Below are 25,485 nucleotides of genomic sequence, written 5' to 3'. Positions count from 1 at the left end.
ACACTGATCACTTGTGATTTTGCAAATGACAGATTCCTAGGTCCCATCCACAGAGACCCTAACCAAATTGGTCTGGGGTGGAGGCAGGGCATCAAGAGTTTTTTAGCTGCTAATACATAGCCAGAAGAGAGAGCCCTGAAAGAACTGGGGCATTCCGTTGCACAGCCATGTTAAGAGAAGTGCTGCTAAGATGTGTATGTATCAGCCTTTAATGGAGGTGACACATACCTCCTGGGATATTACCCAGAAGGGGAGAAGAGAACTGGATCTTCCCAGATAAACCACCTAGACCTCTGGAAGGTGATTAAAAAGTCAACCCAGCTGCTTCCTATGAGCAAACTTTGGTATAACCATTAGACTTGCTGGGTTGAGTTGGAGTGTGGTTGACCTGCTAAGTTGACCTGTGATGAAAATAAGTGAACTATAACGCATGAACCAGACTGCATGTGTATCCTGAATAAAATCCTGGATCCGTCGTGGCTCAGTCTGAGAAACACATCAAAGAAACACAGTCCACTAGTCAAGTATAATAAAAAAATAAATTCCAATATTTACTTGCATCTTTCAAAGGGATCTAACTCATAACACACAGTAGCACTTTTAAAATTCCTCTTCCACTTTGAGCTACCATCACCTTCCCATTCCCTAGGTCCTCAAAGCGTTTCCCTATGGCTCACTTTCCAGTCCTCACACAGGGACTCTCATCTGTCCCCACTTCATTTCCAACCCCATCCCTTTCCCAGCCAAGCAAACTTCAGCTTTTTCCAAGGCAAGGCCCTTCCCTGGCTTCTTCGGTTCTGTTTTCTCGCACTGTCCCTTTCTCTATTGCACCTTCTACTCAACCATCCTGATAATGGAGTAAGTCGAGGTGTGAGGGGTGGAACATGAGGGTTTTCCTAGTGAGTTGGGCGGGGCGGGGGCGGGGGGCAGAAAGGTGTTTTGCGCCAGGGCCTCTATGTGCTGCTTGTCCTTTAGAAAAGTCTTTTCTAAATGTGCCAGTACTTCCCAGGGTGGGGGAATTGTTTACAGATGGCTAGAGTTCAGTGGAAGGTGTTCCCGTGAATACCCGCCCCACAGAGAAGCCATACTTTATGGAAGTCCCCGAGGAATCTGGAAGCAAGAGGAATCTGGGCTAGGAGATCCAGCTTCCCGCCATTGACAAGCTCAACGGAAAGGAAGTGGTGCCCTTTCATTAAGGGAGTGTGCAGGGTCTTCAGTAAATAGGACAGAGAACGTTTCCATGACTATAAAAGAAAATGACCTCAGGACAATGGCAGGCTCTACAAATGAAGTTCTGATGGCCATCATAAATGACCCCCCTATAAAGGTGGGGGAGTTGGCCCAAAGATACAGTTGTGCCGCTCTCCAGGGAGCTTAACTTGGAAGAGAACATCCTGAAAGAAGATTCTGGCTCTAAGGCCTGAAGGGACACCGTTGAAGGAAGGAGACAGGGAAAGCCCTCAGGGCCACTGCAAAGGCTTTTGCACTTACGTTTGGACCAAAAAGAAGAAGGAAGAATAGAAAGCCCAGTGTACTATATCAGTGGGTGGCAGGGAGGATTCAGCCAAGGGAATGAATCTTCAGCCACTGGTGAGAGAGAGCTGAGGCCCAGGCGAGGACATAGCAAGGGGAGTCCAGATCTCCACCAGCCCAAGTGAGAGAGCGCCGCTGCCTTGTGAATGAACAGACTCTGGAAGGCTGAAGAGAAAGGTACTGGGTTCCCCCATGGGGGCAGAAGGTGGAGTCTCTGGTGCACCAGTTATCAACTTCAAGGAAGATGCTGTAGAAGACTCCTTACAAGGGAGGGAAGGAAGCCAGGACCCTGAGACAGAGTCAGAGCCAGTTTTGCAAAATTAACCTTGGATGCATGGCCGATTCAAGGATACTGATACGCAAGGCATTTGACAAAGTCTCTTATTAGGGCCTTCTGTCTAAAGTCCCAGAAGTCAGGCTTCTCTGATAAAACCAGCTTTGGATGGATTTCTAGTGAATGTTTCTATCAATGACTGGGAGGAAGTTGATGAGCCTGGGGTAGGGCCTGAAAAAACAAAGTAAAAACCAGCCACTCCAAGGAATGTCCAGCACATGTTAGCTGTGGTTAGTAATGACTTAGCTCTTGGTTGAATTTTTGTTCATTAAATGTTTCACCTGGAGAGTAGAAGGGCCTAGGAGAATTAGCTAATTATCTCCTAGGCCAGGGACATTAATCAGAAGCTAGGGTTCATGGAGGCCTCAAATGATCCCAAAGTGAGGCCAACTCCATCAACCAGCCAGAGGCAGTCCATAGGTGGTAAGACTGAGCCCTGCTCTGAACTGTGTCCCAGCAGTTCCCCCAGCCAGCCCTGGGACTCTTGCCATGTCCCTCCCAGTCTCTGGCTAATGTCCACAGGTGGCATTCACAGGACATTCTGAGCAGGCCACCAAAGACAACATCTGGGTTTGGCAGCTGTGCAGATAATGAACTATTAAACTCTATAATATGAGAGGCTGCCTCTTCCTCTGTAGCCCCAGCCCCTTGGGAGCTGGAGTCCTTCCCCCACATCAGAGACCTTCCAAACTGTTCTTGCCTTGTGCTCAGCCCAGAGGAGCCTCAGGCTCCCTAAGCAGCTGGCTCCTGGTTGCTAATATCTGGGGTTCAAGATGAGGCTCTTTCCTCCTGTTCCCAGTTCATGTTTCTTGAGTGTGCTCAGAGATCAAGTGAGGAGCAGGCACCTCCAGCCCTCCCCACCATAGCACTGGCCCCTCCCTCAAGCCTCCACACCCACCACTACTCACCCCTGCGCACACTCACTCATATGTTCACAATTTCACACACATTTGTCTCAACACAGGTTCACAAATTCACACCTCCTGTGCACAACCAGGTGCACACACTTGCCCATATGATTTCATCCTCAGTCCTCCTCACTAATGCACGTGCACTGGCTGAAACACGGCCGGGCGAATGCACGTGTGTCCATGTCCTATCAGGCACACACATTCCCATGCACGAGCACTAACCTAGACACTCACCTTCCCTTCCCCAATAACATCCCCTTGGCCGTGTGCATGCAGATGCCCAGTCTATACCAACTTGTTCATATTCCCACACACAGGACTACACACACCTGCTTACTAGCACATCCTCGCACAACCAATATGCTCCCTCTCTCCCTCCGGACCCTTGACCTGTTGGTTTTTCTGTGTTGCAGTCCCGAGAGCTGGATGACAGCAGCAGCGAGTCCAGTGACCTTCAGCTGGAGGGCCCTAACTCCCTCAGGTTTGAGAGCCTGGATGAGAGCCTCACAGACCTCCAATCAGAAGTCAGGCCCCTGGTTTTCTTTGACCTGAAGCTTGACAATGAAAGTGGGTTCTCTGATGACCATCCCCACTCCTTTCTAACTTAGTCTCTAAGTCCCCAAGATAAGTACAGGCAGAGCCATGTGCAAGGTCCAGGAGAGCCCTGAGCTCTGGCCAGTGACCGGAGCCAGAGAGGGGAGAGGAAGTGTGCATTGCATCTCCCCTGAGACTCCCAGGTGTGCCACTTGGTTGTTTGAATAAGGACAACTGCCTTGACCAGTGCCTGAAAGCATGAGGCAAGTGCCTCCATGAGCATGGAGGAACACTCTGAGGAGTGCTTCTCTTACATGGAGAACCCTGGGAAGACACCTCTAAACAGAAACCAGGAAATCACTGCTATGAGAACAGCAGCTCAAGCCAGGCATTGGGCTGTGTGATTGCACATTTCTGGGTACAAGACCTATTCCACAGGGGGCTGCACACGGAAGCCAACAGAGCTGAGGTCACAGAGAGATAAGACCCCTCTCCCAGAAGTCGCTCAACTCCCATAGTGTTTGCTAGGGCCCTGCCTTGTGGCATAGACTCAGCCTGGGGCTAGCCCAGCCAGCCAGAAGCAGCAGGTGTTCCTGAAGGACAGGGGAGCCACAGACCTCACAGGAGGCTCTGGGCCACTCTTAGTGCAGTAGATTGCACAGGTGTGCTGTCTCTCCCAGGGCTCCAGCTGGCTGGGAGCCTTAGCTAAGTGACTGATGACTGGAGGCCAAGGGTAGGAAGTGGAGGGCTAGGTAGAAACTGTGAGGGGTCTGGAGGGTAGGTGGGTAAGGCTGACAGAAGAGAGACAGGAGGGACCTGGATCTAAAGGATTTGGTGAACTTGGAGGCAGGTGGCAGGGGAGGGGGAAGCTAGACTCCCAGCCAGTGAGCAAGGGGTGGTTGAGGGCAGCAGATGAAGGCTGACGTTTGGTTCCTGACAGCAGTCCCCAAGGCGGGGCCTCTGGATAGTGGGTCAGCAGCCCTGGAGGTCCCCCAATCCCGCCCAGTGCCTCCCATGTCCCTGAGGCCTCACCCTGCCCTTCTCTCCTGCCCAGCCCAGAAGATTAGGCAGCTGGCAGCAGTGAACCAGGAGAGCAAGTTCCGGGTGCTCATCCAGCCCGAGTCCTTCAGCACCTACTCCAAGGCCGTCTCCCTGGAGGTGGGGCTACAGCACTTCCTCCGCTTTCTGAGCTCCATGTGCCGTCCCACCCTGGCCTGCTATAAGCTGTGGGGGCCCAACCTCCCCAATTTCTTCCAGGCCCTGGAAGACATGAACAGGCTATGGGAGTTCCGGGAGGCCATCTCCGGCTTTCTGGCCACCCTACCCCTCATCCAGGAGCGTGTGCCCCAGGCCAGCAGCTTCAAACTCAAGAGTCTGGCTAAGACCTATCTGGCAAGAAACATGAGCGAACACAGTGCCCTGGCCACTGTGCTGACCATGCGTGACCTGTGCCGCCTCCTCGAGGTCTCCCCAGGCCCCCAGCTGACCCAGCACTTCTACTCCTTCAGCAGCTTGCAGTGCTTCGGGTCCCTGCAGCCCCTGGTGCAGGCAGCTGTCCTGTCCCGGGCCGAGGCCCGCCTCCTGGCCCTCCACAATGTGAGCTTCGTGGAGCTGCTGACCGCATACCGCCGAGACCCACAGGGGGGCTTAAAGAAGTACAGCCGCTATCTGCAGGCCACCTCATCGCCCCCTGCACAGCCTGCTCTCAACTTGCAAGCTATGAGCACCTACTTCAAAAGCCTGTCGGAGAGACCAGCTTTGGCAGTGGCAGAAGGCATCTCTACCCCTCTTGTTAGCCACAGCTTGGCCCAAAGGGCCTCCCAGCAGAGCTGAGATGGGGGGATGACTGGCTTGGAATCTCTGGGGACAGAGAGGGATGGTGTCCCTCAGCTAGGCCCTGCCCATCACAGCATTCCCAGATCCTGGCCCCCAATACTCAGCTGACATTTGGTCCAGAATTAGTTCTCGTTCTCTGGGATCAAATATTCCTTGTCTAAAAATCCCACAGAGAAGGTTCCAAGGCCAAGCATCCACCCCCTGGAGCCACCAGATCCCTGGTGCACCATTGAGTTAGCTCACTAGGCCCTCGGCGCCTCCCTTCCGGGAGCCAGAACAGGAGATCCTTGGTGAAGAAGGCCTGGCCTCTGGGCTCTCTAAGTTGCCCCCACCGTGCCCCAGCCACCCGGCCTGCCACTTCCATGGGTGTATTGCAGCTCCTTCCTTATCCCCGGCCACTGCCCAGGGGACCTGCTAGCAGCTCCCATGGATACCACCTGCAATATCAGTGGCCCCACAGGTACCCAAAGTGCCCTTCAAACTAACTGCCCCTCATTAGCTTGGGTTCTCCCAGCCTCTGCCTGTCTGGAGGCCAGCTCCCTGTTCACTTCCCTCATATCTGCAGACAAGCTGCTGTGCCATGCCTATCCTCGTTTCCCCCCACATTTGCTTCCTTCCTCTTGGCCACAGGAACACCTCCCCTTAGTCAAGGCTTTGCTCTTTGGTCCTCAGGCCACTAACCCCTCTCAGCATGGCCCTTGGCTATGTCTGCCTGCCTGCCTCAGCCCTGCCAAGAAATGTCCTCTAACTCAGTGCGGCTGTCTGTGTGGCCCAGGGACCCACACCTTGGTTTCCCCCAATAGCCTCCTCCCCAGACCTCTGGAATTGGCCTGGAATCTAGGGTGGGACCCAGCTCGCTGCTTAGTTTAACAGGTTGTCCAGGTGTTGCTGATGCCCGCTGAGTTCCAGAACCATTGCTGTGTAGACTGCTCCTCGAAGGAGAGGCAGTGTGAGAAAGTCCTGGCCTGACCCCAACCGTGCATCAATGTGACCTAAGAAAAGGCCCCTTCCTGGGCTCCCTTGTCCCCACCTGTGAAAAATGGCTGGTTGGCCAGGATGATCCCAGAGTCCTATTCAACTCTGCCATTCTGGGGTTTTAAGAATGGACAACAGGCCACTGAGGCAGTGGACAAATGGTTTAATTTTTTTTTTTTTAACATATCTTTATTGATTTCAGAGAGAGGAAAGGAGGGAGAGAGAGATAGAGAGATAGAAACATCAATGATGAGTCATTGATCGGCTGCCTCCTGCACGCCCCTGACTGGGGATTGAGCCTGCAACCCAGGCATATGCCCTGACCAGGAATCGAACCCCAATCGCCTGGATCCTAGGTCAATGCTCAACCGCTGAGCCACACCTGGAAGGGCATGGTTTCATTCTTGAACCCTAGCCCCCAGCCCTAAGCTAAGTTCCCCAACCTGTGGTCATACCAGCGGTCAGCAGCAGAGCACTAGCAGGTCAGACCTGTCCCTTCTGACTGGCAGAACCACTGTTCCCTCCCCCTTCCCATCCCTGTTCCTTGGTTGTTGATATTGGGATGCAACCCAGACCCCCAGCCTCTATGGGCTCAGCTTTTACAAGGGTGAAGTCTGTGTGCCCACACCTCAACCTCCATCCATTGGGTGCCCTGAAAACCCACTAAGGAATGACGTAGAATCTTGCTACCACAGCAAGGGCGCTGGCTCTAACAGTGAACTTGGATGCATTTAAAATAGGATTCCAATTTAAAGCAGGTGCTGCCTCTGAAGCTTGGCAGTAACAGGCTGATGCGGAGAGGGGAAGAGGGTCTGGGGCCCTGGCCTGGCTATGATGGCCATTGTCTTGGCAGCTGCAAGCCTGGCCTTAGATTAAGAGGTGCTCAACAATCCTAGCTCAAGCCCAGCCCCACAATGCCTTTTACCTTCAGATGTAGTTCATCACAGCTTTTATAACAAAGTCTGTTCTGCCCTCTCTTCACTTTCACAGCCTTTAATAAAGACGTGAATCTTCAAAGCCTGATGCTGCCCACCCTGGAGCCACTGAGCAGCCTCCTGCCTGGTGAGGGGGTACTTCCAGGCCTTGGAGAGCTGTTCTTTGTGGGGACCTTTCAGGACTTTGCAGATCAGAAAGCCCCTTGTTGCTCACTGCTGAGGGCCTCATGGATGTGAACCCCCTGTTCCATGTGGGAAAATGAGGGTGGGCCTGTCCAGGATTATCTCCAAAGGGGAGAGCCATGAGGAGGGAATGAAGCGCCAGCTTCAAGGATTACCCCTAGAGGAGGTCAGGAGCCAGATACCAAGGTCTGTTGGAACTTCACCTCTGATCCCTGCTGGGTAATCTTGTCCCTTGTCTGTGTCCCCAGAGCCGCAGGTGGTAAAACCCTTGGCAGGTAGGGGAGGCCCAGGATCTTAGTAATGTGTGACCAGTGTGTTGTTGTCTTGTATGTCACAGATGAAATTCACATTAGTACCTGCAGGGATTCCTGTGGCACAGGCAGTGTAGATGGTAGCCTTCTCTTGGCCGGGGTGAGCAGCCAGGTAACAAGATTTGGTCACTGTCACCACCCTTAACCCCATCTTCTTGTCTCAGGTGCCCAGATTCCAGTCCTGAAGTTTAATCTCTAAAAGCAAGTCCAAATATGTCACCTGTGCCTCATCTTTGAATTCTGTGTTACGTTTATCCATGTCAGCTACCCACGAGTCTGCTGGGCTAGAGGTTAGGACACTGAGTTTCAATCCTCACTAGCCTAGGACTGGTCTGGTACATCAGGCTCAGGCTCTGACTGTAAACCGAGGTGGGTGTCATTTTTACCTCATAGGATATTATGTGAATCAGTGAGAAAATGCTTGTGAAAATAGCACTTTAATATGTGAAGAACCACACAAATGTAAGATCTTATTTTACAGACAGATGACAGTGTTATTGCTTTATAAGTTATAGAAAAATAAAGATATTAGAGCTTAGCAATGAAAGTCCATGGGCTTGTCTTCAGGGGAATGAAGAACAATATCTGGGACAGAACAGTTATCTGTCAGACCCTGGGTCTGAGCGAGCCAGGAAGGAGAGCAGGGGAGTCCACCTCGGAGTGGCTAAAAAGTAGCTGGCCCTGTTTCCCCACTACACCCAGATGGGAGAATACAGCTAAAAGCAGATTTCCTGTGACAGCTCAGCCCTGCTCTAGTGCCTCCTCCTGAGGCCCAAGGGCTCACTCCCACCCCAGGAAGTTCACTTAAAAATCTGCTTTAATCCCAACCTTGGTCTCCAACCTGCATAACACCTATCTGCTACCTGGTGCCTAGCTGTGCTGTACTCCTGCCCTGCACCCTCCCCTCATCCAGCACTGGTCTGCCTTACTCCCATTCCTGTTCTTACCCTAGACTCACTCTGAGCCCTTGTCCCAACCTTGACAATACTTCATACCTCAGAGTTTATCCTGCACCCTAAACCTCCCAGCAGGCCCAGCCCCTGCCCTGCTCCTGTCTTCTCCTCTGACTTCAGACTTGTCTCTGCCACAACCCCTATGCCTAGAGTAAGGGGATCCTTTATCACCTTTCTTCACTCACAATTAAAGGAACCCCACAGCTAGTAATATCAAATGTCAAGTCAAAGAGTACATTCCGCCCAGAGGGAAGCAGAACTGAGCTAGAGCTGTTCCCAGACTCCGCCAGCAGAGGGCGCACAGCCCCATCTGGCCTGATGTGGAGGCCGCCGCTCTCGTGGGTGGGAATTAGTGGTGCCTGGGAGATAGAGTGCCACTCATACTTCTGGTGGTATGGGAGATACTATTAGGTAGATAGTGCGTGGAGAAACATTTTTAAAATATTAATAGTTTCTGGGATATACTTGCTCAGAATGCCTCTACAGTGGGGTTCTTTAAAAGTCTAACTTAAAGACAAATATTAAGTAGCTACAAGCTCAGAAAGAACAAAGGTATAGGAAAACTTGTGACTGTGGGAGTGAGTGACTTAATTTTGGAAAGCCCTGGGTTACTGTTGGAATTATAATGAGGTTTTTATGAATGAGGGTTAGAGCAAAGGTGAAAGCCCAGGTTAGAATTGGGGTAAGGATGGGGTGGGTTAGGAGTTGGGGTGAGGCCTAAAGTTAGGATTTGAGGTTATATCAAATTTAAGGTCATATTTGGTGATTAAGGTTAGGAATGAAGTTAGGAATTTAATTAGGAATGGAGTTAGAGTCACTTTGGGGGCCACAGGTATTTGTCACTTTAGCAACTGAAAAGTCCATGAAACTGTAGATAGATGGGGAGGAGCTTCTGAGGAAGATCCCCTAACTTGGCACCCCAAGGGCAGTGACCCCCTCTAGCATCCTCTACTAGAAGCACCCAGCAGGGGTTCTGCCTGAACTCACAGAATGGGGAAGAGGCAAAAGTCCAGGAGTGAGAGCCCTAGAGTCTAGGGCAGCCAGGTGACTAATGCTCCCAACTGACAAGACTAAAAGAGAATTAGGCACTAGACACTAGGTGTCTTCTTGTTTAGCACAAGTAACCTCATTTAGTCTCCCCAACAACCCTGTGCTGTTACACCCTCACCCTCACATTACAGATGAACATAGGATGGAAGATTGAGTACCTTGCTCAAGGTCATTAAGCTTGTATGTGGCAGAGTTGGGATTTTCCCCACAGGGAACCTGTGTCTAGACTGGAGCCATCTGAGGCGCACACTGCCGGGTGTATTGCTGTGTGTTGGGGGAGCCAATTTTCTGTTCTCTCCTTCCTGTGTCCTCCTGGTCTGCTGGTTTCATAAGACGCAAAATTCAGGCCCCAGAAAGCTCACACCCCATCCTTCCATTCCCAGCATGTAAACTTACCTTATTTCTAATTTTTTCTTTTAGAATACTGTTTCTCAAACCTTTTATTCCATTATTGCCCCCATAAGTAGACTTTTTAGACATTTTTTCCTAGTCATGACTCCCTGCAATGAAATTTTAATACCATAGATACACTATAGATTCTTTAGGATTTTCTACATACAAGATTATGTCACCTGCAAATAAAGAACATTTGCCTTCTTCCTTACACAAATGTACTGTATATCTGTCATGTACGCTGGTCCTTTGGAGAGTCAAAAACCACTGGGATTTCTGAGATTGTTAGTGGTCCCCCCCAACCAGTCTTTATTCTCTGTAACATTGCCCCTGTTGAGAACGCATGATTTTGGGGAAGGCCATATCCCCAGTCACGATGCAAGTCAGCAGTGTCAGGGTACCAACCTCTCCATTTGGCTTAGCTCATAGGAGGAGAGAAGGTGGGACCAGGTTGCAGCGAGGTGGAAGGGAACATGGGCAAAGGTCTCTGAGGACACGCTTCCCTGGAGTGGAGCATGAGGCTGGGGGAGGGAGCAGGGCAGCATCATCATTTATTTTTGTGTCCGAATCCAGGTGTCAGCTCCAGACCCTTTGGATTTGAATAAAGGAGATGCCGTGGTAACTCTATTGAGAGAAGGGCCTAGAATTCTAACGGACTCCCTGCCTCAAAAAAAAATGAAACAAAACAAAAAGTTTGGAAGTCTCTACCCACCCTTACAAAATACATTTGCTGACAAATGAGGGGGAAATTCTTTCATTCTTGGCTCAAGGGACTTCCTTAAACTCAGCTCAGAGGAATTCTTTAAAGACTGGGCTATGCTAAAGCCAGTTTATAAATATAAATATCCCAAACTTGATAGCCAAGCAGATTGCAAAAGCTAACCACAGATATTTTCCTCAAAGCTAGCCAGCCAAACAAGTGTGATCGGGAGTATTGTGAAATTCAGTGTCGCTTGTCTGATTGTCTAAACTGTGTGTTTCCCAGGCTGAGTGCAGAGGGCCTGGGGGCAGAATTTACCCAAGGGCTGACTCTCTCCTGGAGTTCTACAGCCATAAAGCCTTGGCTGATACCAGGGTGGACCAATCCTCCTGGAAACCCGACCAACCAAGGAGGAAGTGCCCATGGTGATGCCCTTTTCTTGTCTGCTTGGGAGCGGGGAAGGGTGCCATGTGGTATTTAGAACATGGGCTTTGCAGGGCACCTGGTTCTAATGCCAGCTCTGATATGTGGACTTGGAGAAACAGCTTAGCCTCTTTGGTCTCATGCAAACTGGGGGTGATAATACAGACTTGGAAAATTGTGAGGATTAAATGAAAAAACACATAAAGCACTAAGCTTTGTGAATTGGCAATGTTCAATAAAACATAACTACATCCATCACCCTAGAGGAGAAGCCATTGTGTGTTGGGGGAGCCTGTTTTCCCTCCCTTTCCCCTCCCCATCCCCCTCCCCTCCACTTCCTTCCTTTCCCTGTTCCTTCTTCCCTTCTCTCTCTCTCCTCTCCTTGTTCTGGTTGATTTAGAATCTGGGTGACTCTGTCCCCAACTACTTCTCCTGGTTCCTCTGTTCCCATCTCTCTAAGCTTCCTGCACTGTCTCCTCTACCCTGATGGGGTCACCCTGCAGGCTGGAAGGATTTACAGCCCCCACCTGGCTGTCAGCCATCTGCAGGAAGGTCACTGTCTTTCAGTACCACCAGAGATGTGGTTTGGACAGAGGACGTCCTGGCAGAAGCTAATAAATACATCAAGTTTCCAGCTGGGTCTGGAGATAAGGCCTCAGGGAGAGGAGACTGAAGCACTCACAGGCACTACATGGGTTCACCCTCCCTGACCTGTCCACACTGGCTTTCCCAGTAAAATCTATTTGGGTTCACTTCCAATAGGTTGCAGAGAGTTATGCCTGGGGGTTGTCCCTCTGGGAAGGTCCTGCATGTAGGGACCCTTCCTCATTTTAGATTGGGTAGGGACAGGTCTGAGGAGCTACTGTCCCATCTGAGCAGGTGGGTGGGGAGGGACATTTAGCCCCACAGCACAGGAGAAACTGAGGCCAAGAAAGGAAAGAGACTTTTCCAAAGTCTCACAGAAAGTCAATGGAAAAGCAGGTACAACCCCCTAACCACTGATTTCCTGCTCCTGGCTCCCTTACACCAAATTGTACCTGGTTGTCCCCAAGACTTGGCCATCAGAACTGGCCTTACCTGGGTGTAAAATTAGAGGCACCTCTGCAATGTGCCAGCTCAGGAAGGGCTCTCCTTCCTGCAGATCTTGGCTCCAACCAGCTGCCTGGCTGGAGGTACTCTCTCTGTGGGGCCTGGATATGGGGCAGTGTGCTGTTACTAGAGATGCTCCAATCGAGGCACAACCCCAGTCTCTCTTAGGGGGCTGCTCCAATAGAGGCACAACCCCAGTTTCTCCTAGGGGGGGAAGAGGGGTATAGAGGGCTAACACAGACCTGAAGTGGACCACCTGTCCCATCCAGAAACAACCGTCAGAGAGGCCTCATCAGAGAGTCTCAAGGGCCTTCTAACCAAGGTCAGTGATGGCAACCAAGATTGGCCTGTTGTGGACCAGAGCAGCTGTACACTGGGGGCATTTCACAGTCCCACCTACCCTGTGACCTCCCTCTTGACCTGTCTTCCCTCCAATAAAGTGAAGGAATAGGGATAGAGGACCTCCAGGCTCGAAGCTCTGCTGCTCTGTGACTCTGGACAGCTCCCTGTCCATTAAGGGGGGCGCAGGCTATCTTTCCAGGTGATCTGTTGGAGCACATGGAGCAGATGGAGATGCTAGACTTCCAGAAGCCCTAAAGTTCACACACAGGAGACCTGAAGGTGCTGAGAGGTGCAGGAGCCTGTAAGGTCTCTTAGGGCAGAGATGCTGTCTACCTGGTTCACAACTGTACCCATGCCTGGGGAGACTCAATTACTATTTGTGGAATGGATGACAAAGCAGAACCATTTCTGCATGCCCATCCTTTGGCTTCACATGCTTTGCTTCTGACGTCTCACACCTGCAACTTTCTTCCCAGGCCTGCCCTTGGGCTACTGGAGCTGATTGCCTATATGTACAGAGAGGGAGATGCCCAGAAGTTTCCGTTCACAGGGCAGCCCCTGGCCAGTGTCTGACTGCTGTGGGTTCATTGAAGCCACTTCCCTGCCTAAATCAGGATAAACTTTGAGGTATGATTTCTGCATAGGGCACCCTGGGACAAGATAGGCAGAGACTTCCTGAACTTGTACCCTGCCGTGGGTGAGTCTCAAAATCTGTCTTTATTGTGGCCCCTTTCCATGTCCTCTGATGGCACCAGGCAACAGAGAACTGAGGGTCATGGAGCAGAAAGCAGTGGCCAGAACTGTGAGTGTGTCTCCCTTCTGCATGCCCCCACCAGCCAGGGAGCTCCTGGCAGACTTGATCTTTCTTCCTGGGCCCATATACCTATTCAATGATCAGATTTTATCTCTAATGATGTCCCTCTTCTACCCCCTAAATCCAGCTATGTGAAGGACCTTCAGGAAGTGTTTTGTAGCAGAAGGACACCCCTGCCCCCAGAGCAATGAGCAGCAGTTTTAGGGGGAGGGTTAGCTCCTGGGCCCAGGTGTGCTGATGACCGCAAGAGATGAGGCAGATGCAGTGTGATGGGATGGAAAGCAAAGAAACTGCCCAGAGGCATGAGGAGGAGGGTCAGCAACAGTCCTCAGACTTTCTGAAGACATCCTCCTGCAGGAAGCCCACATGGAGGCCCCCTACTTGTCCTCAAACTGGCTTCTCCTAAAGCCACAGCACCCAAGGACCAGGGTCTCAGGGAACAGCAGCACTGGAAGGGCCTCAGAGCCCATCTAACTTATTCTTCTTAGAAGGAGATGCTGAAGATCACACAGTGAGTGTGTGAAGCTGGTAGCCTTGTGCTGACTCCCCATTCATCATAAGACCAGGGTAGAATTCTTCGTTCCGTTTTCCACCTGGACAGTAAAGTGCTTCTCTTCTCTGCCATGGGACCAAGTGACACGTTCAGGGTGTGAAGTCATGTAGGAGCATCTCTGAGTTCATAAATGTCTCCTTCACATAAATACCCAACTACAGACTGAAGTTTCATTGCTCTGAATATAGCTTTGGTTCCCATCATGGGCATTTCTAAGAACATATTTTTATCCTTTCAAGAATTCTGTGAAAGCAGAGAACCCTCTAGTTTGTATGTATTTCAGAGAGTTCTCTGACCCTGCTCACACACTGAGCCCTGACCCTGCTCACTCACTGAGCCCCGACCCTGCTCACACACTGAGCACCAACCCTGGTTATACACTGAGCCCTGACCCTGCCCACACACTGAGCCCTGACCCTGCTCACACACTGAGCCCTGACCCTGCTCACACACTGAGCCCTGACCCTGCTCACACACTGAGCCCTGACCCTGCTCACACACTGAGCGCTGACCCTGCCCACACACTGAGCCCTGACCCTGCCCACACACTGAGCCCTGACCCTGCTCACACACTGTGGACCCAGACTGGTCTAATCTCCAGGTAAGGAGATGTCTAATATGATTCATTATAATTATGGTCAGACTCATTCCAATTCATTTTGACACAATATTAGATTACTCTGATCATGCAATTTCCCAACACTTCTGTTTAAAGGGGATTTCTTTCTTGTAGTGAATCTTGGGATTGACTACTCAACATCCATTTCAGGACAAGGTGATCATTACTCTAAACCAATAAATTCCATCCTCTCTGCCAGTGATTGGCTCAGAGATGGGGAGTCATAAGTCAATATGTGTTGATAAGACCAAGGAGAGGCTGTGCCTTCTGGAAAAATCTATTCTCTCTATCCACTAGTCTTACCAAGAAGCATGTGACACCAGCTGCTGCTGAGCCCTCCAATGGCACCAAAGAACACAAGGATCAGGCTGCAACCCTGTTAAGAGTGGCAGAGGAGAGAGACAGAGAGAACCTGGGCCTACCTATATCATTTAGTCAACCAGCCCTGAAGCCAGTCCTGCTTTTCGCTTGTGAAATTTACACCTAATCATTTAAAACACTTTGAGATGGGAATTTCGTTATATGCAGATGAAGCATCTGAAGTGATTCCCTGCCCTCCCTGCCCTGCTTCACCCTGCTGTGGAAGGGCTGGCTGCCCAGGACTCCCCTCTGGGGAGAGCCAGTCTTGCCTGCAACCGGGTAGAACAGCTAAGTGTGTTGCCCCTCACAGGCAGGGGTACTGCCTTTTCCAGGCAGAGGTTCCCCATCTTTATTGAGACAAGCACAGACCCAGATAATTACACAAGATGCCACTGGAGGAGCTGTCGTCGTGATGACAATAAAGGGCCTTGCCAGCATGTTAAGCTAATTTCAGGAAAGCACCAGGAGGAAGGTCACAGACTGGATCCCAGATTATTAATAATGTCAGGCCTCATTTGAACCGTTCAGGAAATTTCTCTCAGTCGCCTCCAGCAAACTGCCACAGGTTGTTACTTTCCTCTGAATCAACAGTCTTCCCATATGCAAATGTGGGTATTTTTTTTGTTTGTTTTTCCCTAGAAAATAATTAAAATCACAGAACCCAATAAATACTTAAACAGATTGTGGCTTTAATGAAAAACCTTCCACCAAGGCTGTAGCTTCAAGCCTCTCTTCACAAACAGGGGCACTGGAGACAGCCACAGCATCAGAATCTGGGTTGAAGTATCTCAGCCTAGAAACCTTTATAAATACTAATTGCAATTCCGATTGCTACCTGTACATGGTGGGGGGGGGGCGCTGAGGAGTGTGCCAAGGTCCTTACCCTGGGGGGGAGCCAGGATAGAAGAAGCACATGGGGGCATGTGCAGCAGAACATCTCATCCTACCTGGACTCAACTCTGCAAGGCATTAATAATGGCTAATTTTAGCTATTGTTGAAAAAATAACAACTCATTTCTGAGCACTGAGTGCTAGGTACTAGGAGCTTTGCATGCACTGACTCATTTATTCCTCACAGCAACCCAATAAAATTGTTATTCTTATGTACACCCTTTTTTCTAAGGCACAGAGAGGTTAAGTACCTTGGTCAAGGTCACACAGCTAGTACATGGTGGCGTCTGATGCTAGAACTTTTCCTCATAACCACTATGTAGTGTGTATAAGGGGAAGGAGAGATGGAAGGCAGGAAGGGGTTTATAAACCGAGACTGGCTTCCCAGAAGAGTGGGCTTTCTGCTGAAGTTAGAAAAGGAAAGCAGCTTTTGAAAATGATGGGAACATTGTGTGGATGTGTGTGTATGGGGGGGGGGGGGGCAGAACTACAGAAGGTGGGAAGCACTGAGTGTTTAGGAGATTCTGGTTGTAGGGCAGCTGTGGGGAGGGTCTCCTGAGCAGGCTGCCATGCTGGGCATATTTGATGTCTTCTTGGGCCCTGGCTCTCCTACTTTTAGAGCCACTCCCCCATCCCCCCACCCCCCCACCCCCACCCATCTATTAAATCACCCACATGCCACGTTAAACACAAGGCATATACAACTCTGCATTCAATGGTTGCAGCTGAACCTTAATCAAACATCCATTACTTCCAACTGCAGTTTTCTTTTCCTCCCTTAGAGCCCAAAGACTTTCTTTTTCAGATCTCAGACATTTTATAGGTCCCTGACAAAGTCATGAGACTTAAGGACAGTCTTCTAGGGCTCCAAACAGGGCTCAAAGAGAAAGGGCTCACGCAAGGGGGAGGATGGGGAAGGTGTACAGGAAAGTTTTGTCCCAGGAGGACTACGCTCATTGGTTTGTGTCAGGGACTATTCCTTCATGGAGCATCTGGAAGGTGTCTATATTGTGTTCTGGGCTCTGGAAACACAATAGGGTGCACAGCAGGGGCTGTATCTGTGTTAGACAGGTAAGGATGTTACAGATTCCTAGGATGGAAGCTGGGTGGACATGGGAAGGAAAGCTTTCGTGCCTTGGTTAAGAGTCTCCCACCTCGGATCGTTGCCCCGCCGGTGGGGGGCGGGGGGCGAGCGGGTTGGCGTAGGCCATGGCGCAGGGGTTCCAGCCAAAGCGCTCCTGGCCCAGTCCCCCCAGCATTGTCCCGGGCCTTGGCGCCCCGCAGGCAGTGTCCAGCAGGGGGCGGGCGCGAACCAGGCCTAGGCCAAACACCTTGGTTGGACAGACCGAGGGAAGCCAGTGCCGGGATATACTGGGTTTCGACCCGCCCCACCCTTGGGACCGTCAGGGTCGAAACGTGGAAGTTGGAGGTCGTTCTGCAAAAAGCTGCCCGGAGCTCCAACTCGGCCTCCGGGTCTGTCTAGGGTCCATACCCCATCCTGACCAAAAAGCCTGAACCCGGATTCTACAGATTCTGAATCTGGGGCCCCCGAGCTGACGGCTCGGAACCTTATCTCCTCCCCACACCAACTTCTACCCGCCTGATTGGGGGCCTGTTTCTTTAATGATCAAAGACGTGGGCGGGGGGGGTATCTTGGTTCCCGTTCCCCCAGTCCCTCAGTAACTGTACCATTATTAACATTATACTCAGCAGACTGCTCCTGCGCGCCTGGCGGCGCAAGACCACAAGCGCTCAATCTTCAGGCTGAGCTCGGAGGCTGAACCGGAGTCGTGGCTCCCACCCCAGTTCTCCGCGGACACTGCCAGGGGCAACTCGGGCTTCAGACTGCCGGGTCAGGCACTGGGCTCTCGGTGGAAGGCTGGGGTAAGGGCTGTCTACCCCGAAGGCACGCTCGGGGAACAAAAGCGCTCGCTGGAGAGTGGGCGGGAACCACGGGGCGGGCGGGAGCCCGCGCCCACTCCGGGTGGCCACCGCGCCCTTAGCTGCGGTCCTGGCGCCTGGAGCCCTATCTCCCTGCTGAATTCCCCGGCTTCTGCAGCACCGGCAAGAAAGCAAGGGAAAAGGCTCTTTCCTTGGCCCGTGGGACCCGGAGTTTCCCGGGACACTGGCGGGATGGGCCACTGCGGTCCAGGGTAACACCCCGCGGAGAGTGAGCGAAACCATTTTCACTTCCACTCCTCAGCCTCTCTTACAGTCCCTCTACCCTTCCAAGATGTCCCCTGTTCGCCCGCCTCTCCGTCCGCCTCCTCGCAAAAGAACCAGAAGACAGGTGGAAACTGGGTGGAGGGTCCACAAGCGGTGCGTCTACGCGCCGGCGCCTCGGTCCCTACCTCGCGGCCAGGCGCCTGCCCCCACACGGGAAAGGCTCCAGAACCCGCCATCTAGTGCCGACCCCCCATCTCCGATGCTGGGCCTCTGCCTCGCCCAGACCCCTCTTCCGCGGCCAAGGCTTTCTGAAGCGCCTCCTCAGGGTTCCCAGGGCGCAGACAACACTCCCAGGAAGACCTCCTTGCTCCGCAGACAAAGAGGCTTTGCCAGGTCCGCCGGCTGCGCCACTCCCCACCCCAGCCTGGCCCGAACCGCTGGGCCCCACTTCTGAACTCTGGACCCCTTCCCCAGTCCCACCCCAGGGTCGGGGTGCTCTCACCCCTCCCTCTGGATCGGCTGTGGGGACTACAGTAGTAGATGGAATGAGGTTCTGGGTTCTGAATTCTGGGCTGAGCGAGAAGCGCTGGTCCCAGCCTGCTAGGCCTCCTGTAGCGGCTGTAGGAGGTGGAGAAAGGGAGGGACACGGGCGTGTGTGCGCTAGTCTGTTCATATTTAATTTACAAAGGATCCTCGGAACCCGGGTCGGGTGATCTCTTTAGATGCAGCACTCGTCGCCCGTCTCTCTCCCCACCTCCCTACCTCATTAAAATGCTCCACATTTAAACCTGGAGATCGAGGTTTTCTGAGGGCCCTAACCTGCGCTAATGACCCACCGCAAGAGACCACCCCGTACACGCAGCCCGCGGTGAAGGCTGGGGAGCCTAGAGCTACCCGAAAGCTCAGTGTCTAAAAAAGGACTGGGGAACTTTGTGTGTGCCCGGGAGCCTGTACCCATTTCCTAATTCTGTCCAGCAACTGTGTCTCCAGGGCTGCAGTGGGCAGCGCAGGGGGAAAGGAATTGACTTTTAGCCAAATGCCTGACCTTCCCGCGCCTCTGCTTCCTGGTCGCTAAAAAAAATGTCGGGATTTCTCCAGAGACTAGGAATGAGAGTCCGGAACGAGTTTTGTAGTGTGTGGAGACTGGCTGTTGTGTGAACGCGTGAAACACTGGGAGAGTGGCGAGCGACACAGACTGTGGAAACCCTGTGTGGGGTTGGCGGTGTGTTTGCTTGTGAGTCTGTAAAGATATCTGTGTTTCCAGCCCACTGTGCTTAAGGGGAGCAGGCGCTTTGTAACCATCCCTTTTGGGGCTGCCGTCTGCTGCAGCCCCGATTCCCCGTTCGCTTCTAGCTGTCAAGACCTGAGGGTGAGGCGTTGGGTGTGCTCAGGCAGGCTTCCTGGGAGCGGGATCTGACACCCACTCGCTCCGCCTGGCCCCTTCTTGGCGGTGCGCACGAGCTCTAGAGTTGAGCAGTGGGCTTCAGCGCTAGTTTAGCCACAAAAGACCAGACGTAACGAGTTGGGCTTAAAAGGCTGGGCAGGGTAGGCAGTGGGCTGGGGAGGGGGCGTTGCTTCCCGCATTGGTCCTGCTGGGCCCAGCGTTTGGGTCTTCCGGTTGGACAGGCGGGAGGGGGGCGGGGTTGGGGGGCGGGAGAGAGACCTGGGCTTGTATCTGCCCAGATCCAGGCAAAAATGGTAGGGAGGGTGAGTTGCTCTGCTAACACTATCAATTATGCATGGTGTTGAACGTGGCTTCGGGGAGGAGGCGGCTAGCGCGGGTGGTGGTGGCGGGGAGGTGGGGGTAGGGGAAGGAAGGGTGCACTCGAGCCTGTCCCACTCGAGGTCTATCTGCCCCACTACCTGCATTTGCAATAAGAGTTTAAATGCAAAACACAACCCCCTTTAGTTATGCTCCTTCTCTTCCCCCAAATTCCTCCAGGATGGTTTGTCTCACGAGTTGCGGGGTGTAAAAGCGGCTCGCATTCAATTAGCAGCGAAGCTCGCGGGTCCTGGCGGACCCGCTCGTAGGGGTGAGTACCCTGACTGAGTGTGCGTGAGGGAGGGGCAGGCTGGCGAGTGTCCTGGGTGAAGGTGTGTGCCTTTGAAAATATTGAACGTAGTGAGAGCTCAACACATCGACGCAATTATTACATGGTGGATAATTCTAACATGTGAAGCGGTGAGGGTCTGTGCTAATGTGTTTGAACTTGGGGGGGGGGCGATGTGATAAAGAATAGCGGTAATGTCTGCAGATGTGTAAATGTGGAGGGACATGGGTTATGGGGTGCGGTGAGCTGGAAAGAGCCTAGGCGAGGGCGGTGGGTGTGGGGGCCAAAAAGTGTCTCCGCCAGGGGTAGAGCCTTTATGGCATTAACGAATGTTGAGGATGCGGGAGGTGGGAGAGGCTGTGCGCGTCCCTGACCAGCCGGGAGCGCGCGTGGACTGTCTTCAATCTGCAGCCAGCTAGAGGTGGAGGGAACAGACACGAAAGGAAAAACTGAAGTGGGAACTCGGGGCCAGGAGAGAACCCAAATTTACCCGTCCCTTTCCCCTCCCACCTTCCCCACAGTCGCAGCAACAGATGTGGGAAGCGCCCTTGGGCTGTCGTCCTCTCTGAAACATCAAGTCTAGAGAAGGGGTTGAAGCCCAAGGCGGTGCTCGGAGAGTCCACAAAGAGCAGGTAAGCCTTCCACCTCCCCACAACCTAGATCTAGGTGGGGGTAGACCCAGCCTCAGGTGCTGGACCCCCCTCCCCCCCACAGGGAAGAGATGGGGAGGAGCCCTCCCCTGGGAGCAAAGGTGGAGTGAGGGACAAGGGTTCCCAAAGAGGGGTGTGGGAGTGCCTCTGCCAACCCTGCCTGGAGCCCTAGGCAGGAATGGGCAGTCCGTGTGTAAGTGTGTTTGTGTGGCTGGGGATGAGAAGGTTTTATTGGAGACGGGGCTCTAGGGCATCCTAGAGCTGCAGAAAAGGAGCAGAATCTTCAACCCTTTCCCACTTAGCTAGTGACAGCCCCCATGGCCCATCAGCTAGGGACCCCTCTGCTCCCTTGAGAGGCACCTGGGCTCTGCTCTATGGGCACGGGGACCTTTAGTAACATTCCTACAATGCTCCTGGTCCATGCAGAGGACCTCCTTCCTCAGAGGGAAGGCTGACTGAGCACCCTGGGTTCTCCCCTGGAAGGAACTGCAACCCAGAGCAGCAGGAGGCTTAGGTCACAGTGGCTGAGGGGCCTGCGAACAGGCTTTCGTGGGTCCCAGGCTCTTGCCACTGGCGGCAAGTTCTCCGAATTGCTGATCCGCTGGAATTTTGGTCTCAGTGGAGGGCTGTGTGCACGCTCCAGTGCGCGCTTGTGTCCCAGTGTGTAGGTCCGTTCCTGTGAGGGCTTGTGTCCTTGTGTCTGTCAATTCCAGCAATGAATAGGAAAAGCGCCTTGCACCGTTATGGAGAACGCTGTACAAATGCTGGGTTCGGCTGTAAGAATGAGGCCTCCAGTGTATATTGTGTCTGTGTCTGGGTGCCTTTGTGTTTGTGTGTCTACAAAATGTGTTGTGAACCTCTAAATCCCTGTAGAAGTTAGCGGTTTGATGGCTGTGCCCGAGCGTGTTTGTATTGTTGATGTATGGGCGTGTGTGAGATTGCTGTAGATGGGACAAAGAGTTCCAGAGAGGGCACCGATCACGGACAAAAATACCCTTTCTGTGTATGCCTTTCACGGATTAAACAAAGGCTTAGAAATACAGACAGGGGTCAGTGCAGAGCCCAAGGCAGGCCAGCGATCAGCCGAGCAAAGGGGCCAGCGAGGGGGGGAGGGGGGGAGGAGTAGATAGAGAAAAAAGAGCATGGTAGAAGGCCGCAGGGAAAGGAAGGGCTCCAAGAGGGAGCAAGCATTGAATCCCGAGGTGTTTACTGAGCTCCACACATGCCCAAGACAGGCTCCTGGGCATAAAGGGGGTTACCTGGGCCTACTCAAGACTGGGTCTTGGAGGCAGAGCTTGATAGGGGAAGGAAGGTGGGGCTCGGTGAGTCACATTCTCCCCCTCTCTCCCCACTTCCACGTGCAGGATCCGCAATGGTGCCCTTGCTAGCAGTGTGGCTAGCCTGGGCGCTGCTGGGAGTGGCAGGAGCTTGCCCAGAGCCGTGCGCTTGCGTAGACAAGTACGCGCACCAGTTCGCCGACTGCGCCTACAAGGACCTTCGCGAGGTGCCCGAAGGACTGCCGACCAACGTGACCACGCTTAGTCTGTCAGCCAACAAGATCACCGTGCTGCGGCGTGGGGCCTTCGCCAACGTCACGCAGGTCACGTCGCTGTGGCTGGCGCACAATGAGGTGCGCACTGTGGAGCGGGGCGCATTGGCGGTGCTGAGCCAGCTCAAGAACCTCGACTTGAGCCACAACCTTATATCCAGCTTTCCATGGAGCGACCTGCGTAACCTGAGCGCGCTGCAGCTTCTCAAAATGAACCATAACCGCTTGGGCTCGCTTCCCCGGGACGCGCTCCGTGCGCTGCCGGACTTGCGCTCCCTGCGCATCAACAACAACCGGCTGCGTACACTGGCTCCCGGCACCTTCGATGCGCTAAGTGCACTGTCACATCTGCAACTGTATCACAACCCCTTCCATTGCGGTTGCAGCCTAGTGTGGCTGCAGGCCTGGGCCGAGAGCACCCGAGTCTCCCTACCAGAGATCGACTCCATCGCGTGCGCGACGCCAACCGCGCTGCAGGGGGTTCCTGTGCGCCGCTTGCCGGTCCTGTCCTGTGCACCACCCAGTGTGCATCTGAGTGCCGAGCCGCCCATCGAGGCGCCCGGCAGCGCCCTGCGCGCTGGCATGGCGCTCAAGCTACACTGCGCCGCCGAAGGACACCCCACGCCCCGCCTACAGTGGCAACTTCAGATCCCGGGTGGCACCGTAGTCTTAGAACAGCGGGTTTCGAGTGAGGAGGACTACGGGGGCGGGATGGAAGACGGAGAGGAGGAATTAGATGGGGATGGGCTGACGCGGACGGAGGCCCCAACCCCGTCTCCAGCACCGGCTTGGCCCGCGCCTCCAGCCACCCCACGCTTCCTGGCGCTCACAAACGGCTCCCTGTTGGTGCCCCTCCTGAGTGCCAAGGAGGCAGGCGTCTATACGTGCCATGCCCACAACGAGCTGGGAACCAACTCCACGTCAGTACGCGTGGTGGTGGCGGCTGCCGGGCCCCCAAAGCATGTTCCTGGCGCCGGGGGAGACCCGGATGTGCAGGCCCCGACCTCTGAGCGCAAGTCCACAGCTAAAGCTCGGGGCAACAGCGTCCTACCCTCCAAGCCTGAGGGCAAAATCAAAGGTCAGGGCCCAGCCCGGGGTAGCGTCTTTGGGGAGACGGAGGCGGGGCCGGAGGAGGAGGTCAGGGAGGGAGAGGAGGCGGAAGACCAGGTGGAGGAGCAGCGCTGTGGTCACGGGGACCCCTCGCGGTATGTGTCCAATCACGCGTTCAACCAGAGCGCCGACCTCAAGCCCCACGTCTTTGAGCTGGGCATTATCGCGCTCGACGTGGCGGAGCGAGAAGCGCGGGTGCAGCTGACGCCGCTGGCGGCGCGCTGGGGCCCAAGGCCTGGCGGGGCTGGGGAAGTTGGGTGGTCTGGGCAGCGGCCCCTGCGCCGGCTCTATCTGTGCCCGGCGGGGGGCGGTGCAGCAGTTCAGTGGTCGCGCGTGGAGGAGGGCATCAACGCCTACTGGTTCCGCGGCCTGCGGCCTGGCACCAACTACTCCGTGTGCCTGGCGCAGGCCGGCCAGGCCTGCCATGTGCAAGTGGTGTTCGCTACCAAGAAGGAGTTGCCCTCCCTGCTGGTTATCGTGGCGGTGAGCGTGTTCCTCTTGGTACTGGCCACCGTGCCCCTGCTGGGCGCTGCCTGCTGCCATCTGCTGGCCAAACACCCGGGGAAGCCCTACCGTCTGATCCTGCGGCCGCAGGTCCCCGACCCCATGGAGAAGCGCATCGCCGCCGACTTCGACCCGCGTGCCTCCTACCTCGAGTCGGAGAAAAGCTACGCAGCAGGCGGCGAGGCGGGCGGTGTAGAGCCGGAGGAGGCTCCCCGGGAGGGCCTTGATGAAGACGCGGAGCCGGGGGACTCAGGTGGGGGCTTGCAGAGGGAGGAGAGCCTGGCCGCCTGCTCGTTGGTGGAGTCCCAGTCCAAAGCCAACCAAGAGGAGTTCGAGGTGGGCTCTGAATACAGTGACCGGCTGCCACTGGGTGCTGAGGCAGTCAGCATCGCCCAGGAAATTAACGGAAACTACAGGCAGACGGCGGGCTGAACCCCGGCCCGCGCTGCCCTCCCAGTCTCATCCCCCACCTTGGGTGCCTGGGAGCAGGCACCTAGGGCTGGCAGTATTTATCGCCCCCCCCCTTACTCCGCCCTTTACTCCCCTCCCCCAGCCTTGACTCCTGGAGATTTCTAGTGGGGAGTGGGCCGATTTCACCAGTCCCCGGCCACACCCACAGCCATCATCGTCCTCGTGGGCTGAATCCCCCCGGCAAGCACAGGTCCCTCCTAGCGTAAGACCGCCGCTGACCGTGAGGCGAAATCCACACCTCTCCGCTCCCGCTCATTTATCTTTGAAATCAGCCCCGCAACCCGCCCCACCGTGGGCCGTGGAGCCAGAGTAAATGGGAGAAGACGTAGGAAAGATCTGGCGGCAACACTGTGGTGCGGGATTTGGCTCCGGACTCTCAACAGACGTCCCCAGCTAGTGTGAGCGCTGCGAGGTCCCTCCTCAGCCCCTACTCTGCCCTTTCTGGGGTGCATGTCCTAGAAGCCAGGGTTCGGTGACAACTCCTTAGTTTTTAGTTTCAAAGTCCCTTTCCCGCTGGGAACCAGACCCTTCTGCTCCCCGCCCCTCACCCCGCCCCACTCGGCTGCCGACGAGCTGGGGCCGAGCCTGGTGCCTTGGGCGCCGTTCAGCTCCGCGCTCAGAATTTCACATTCTCGTTTTCAAAGACAGCGGGACTCTGGGTCTGGTGCTAACACTTTTCCACTTCTCCCAGCCTCTGAGAAAATTGTGTGTGTGCGTGTGTGTGTGTTGGGGGACGTGGGGCCCTTTTCTCTCGCCCTCTCACTTAACTAAAAGCTCCTGGGAACCGCGCACCCTTTTTCCGCGGAGGCTGTGGTCTTGGTCCTGAGCCAATTTCGTTGCGGGTGAGTTGGGTTTTCCGGAGATCAGTGCCCTCGACAGCTGCGCCTCGGCTGCCCGGACCTCAGCTCCTTCAGAAGCGGTGCCATAGGAAGCAACCCGCGTCGGCGCCGGGTCCGGCTGAGGGCGTGCGTGGCCTCCGGCGGGATGCGGACCGGGAAGAGCCCCTTGGGCCTCCCCCGCCCCGCCCCTCCTTCCACGACAATAGTATTTGCCTGGCGTGTAGTCCTAGATGAGCGTGCTCAGTAGGAGAAAAGTCTGTGTCGTGTAATGTGTGACCGCGTAGTATAGGGGGCGGGCGGGCGGGCGCGACAGAAGAGGAGCGCGGACGCGCGGCGGCGGCTCCGGCTGGGCTCCTGTTCTCGCTCTTGCAGGAAAGCGTCGGGGATGGGGTGGGGGGTTAGGGCG

At 54.1% G+C, this 25,485-nt stretch overlaps 2 protein-coding genes across 3 annotated transcripts in view; both read left to right on the top strand.

Annotated features, from left to right (window-relative positions):
* The window catches only part of PML (PML nuclear body scaffold), a 42,057-nt gene extending 33,967 nt beyond the window's left edge, over window positions 1-8,090 (top strand). The window contains exons 8-10 of the mRNA XM_016201687.2: window positions 3,192-3,345; window positions 4,367-5,608; window positions 7,114-8,090. Coding sequence (XP_016057173.2) covers window positions 3,192-3,345; window positions 4,367-5,145 — 933 coding nt within the window. The 3' untranslated portion in view covers window positions 5,146-5,608; window positions 7,114-8,090. The remainder of the gene's footprint in view (window positions 1-3,191; window positions 3,346-4,366; window positions 5,609-7,113) is intronic.
* Window positions 8,091-19,767: 11,677 nt separating this feature from the next.
* On the top strand, window positions 19,768-25,111 carry ISLR2 (immunoglobulin superfamily containing leucine rich repeat 2). 2 transcript variants are annotated; one of them, XM_016201896.2, is made up of 3 exons: window positions 19,768-19,938; window positions 20,478-20,588; window positions 21,971-25,111. In XM_016201896.2, exon 3 carries the CDS (start codon window positions 21,979-21,981, stop codon window positions 24,199-24,201), a length of 2,223 nt encoding a protein of 740 aa, XP_016057382.2. In that variant the 5' UTR covers window positions 19,768-19,938; window positions 20,478-20,588; window positions 21,971-21,978; the 3' UTR covers window positions 24,202-25,111. The 2 variants fall into 2 exon arrangements, with proteins under 2 accessions (XP_016057382.2, XP_016057390.2); XM_016201904.2 differs by lacking the exon at window positions 19,768-19,938 and having other exon boundaries at window positions 20,437-20,588.
* Window positions 25,112-25,485: the final 374 nt, after the last annotated feature.

The sequence above is a fragment of the Miniopterus natalensis genome, chromosome 1 (genome assembly GCF_054644295.1).
Source record: "Miniopterus natalensis isolate mMinNat1 chromosome 1, mMinNat1.hap1, whole genome shotgun sequence".
In the NCBI taxonomy this organism is placed as follows: domain Eukaryota; kingdom Metazoa; phylum Chordata; class Mammalia; order Chiroptera; family Miniopteridae; genus Miniopterus; species Miniopterus natalensis.
Note: the sequence above shows the minus strand (reverse complement) of the source record. Positions and strands in the feature narration are given on the sequence as shown.

Bases quoted from the DNA above. Each gene is read 5' to 3' on its own strand.
- ISLR2 (XM_016201896.2), top strand. From the start codon at position 21,979: ATGGTGCCCTTGCTAGCAGTGTGGCTAGCCTGGGCGCTGCTGGGAGTG.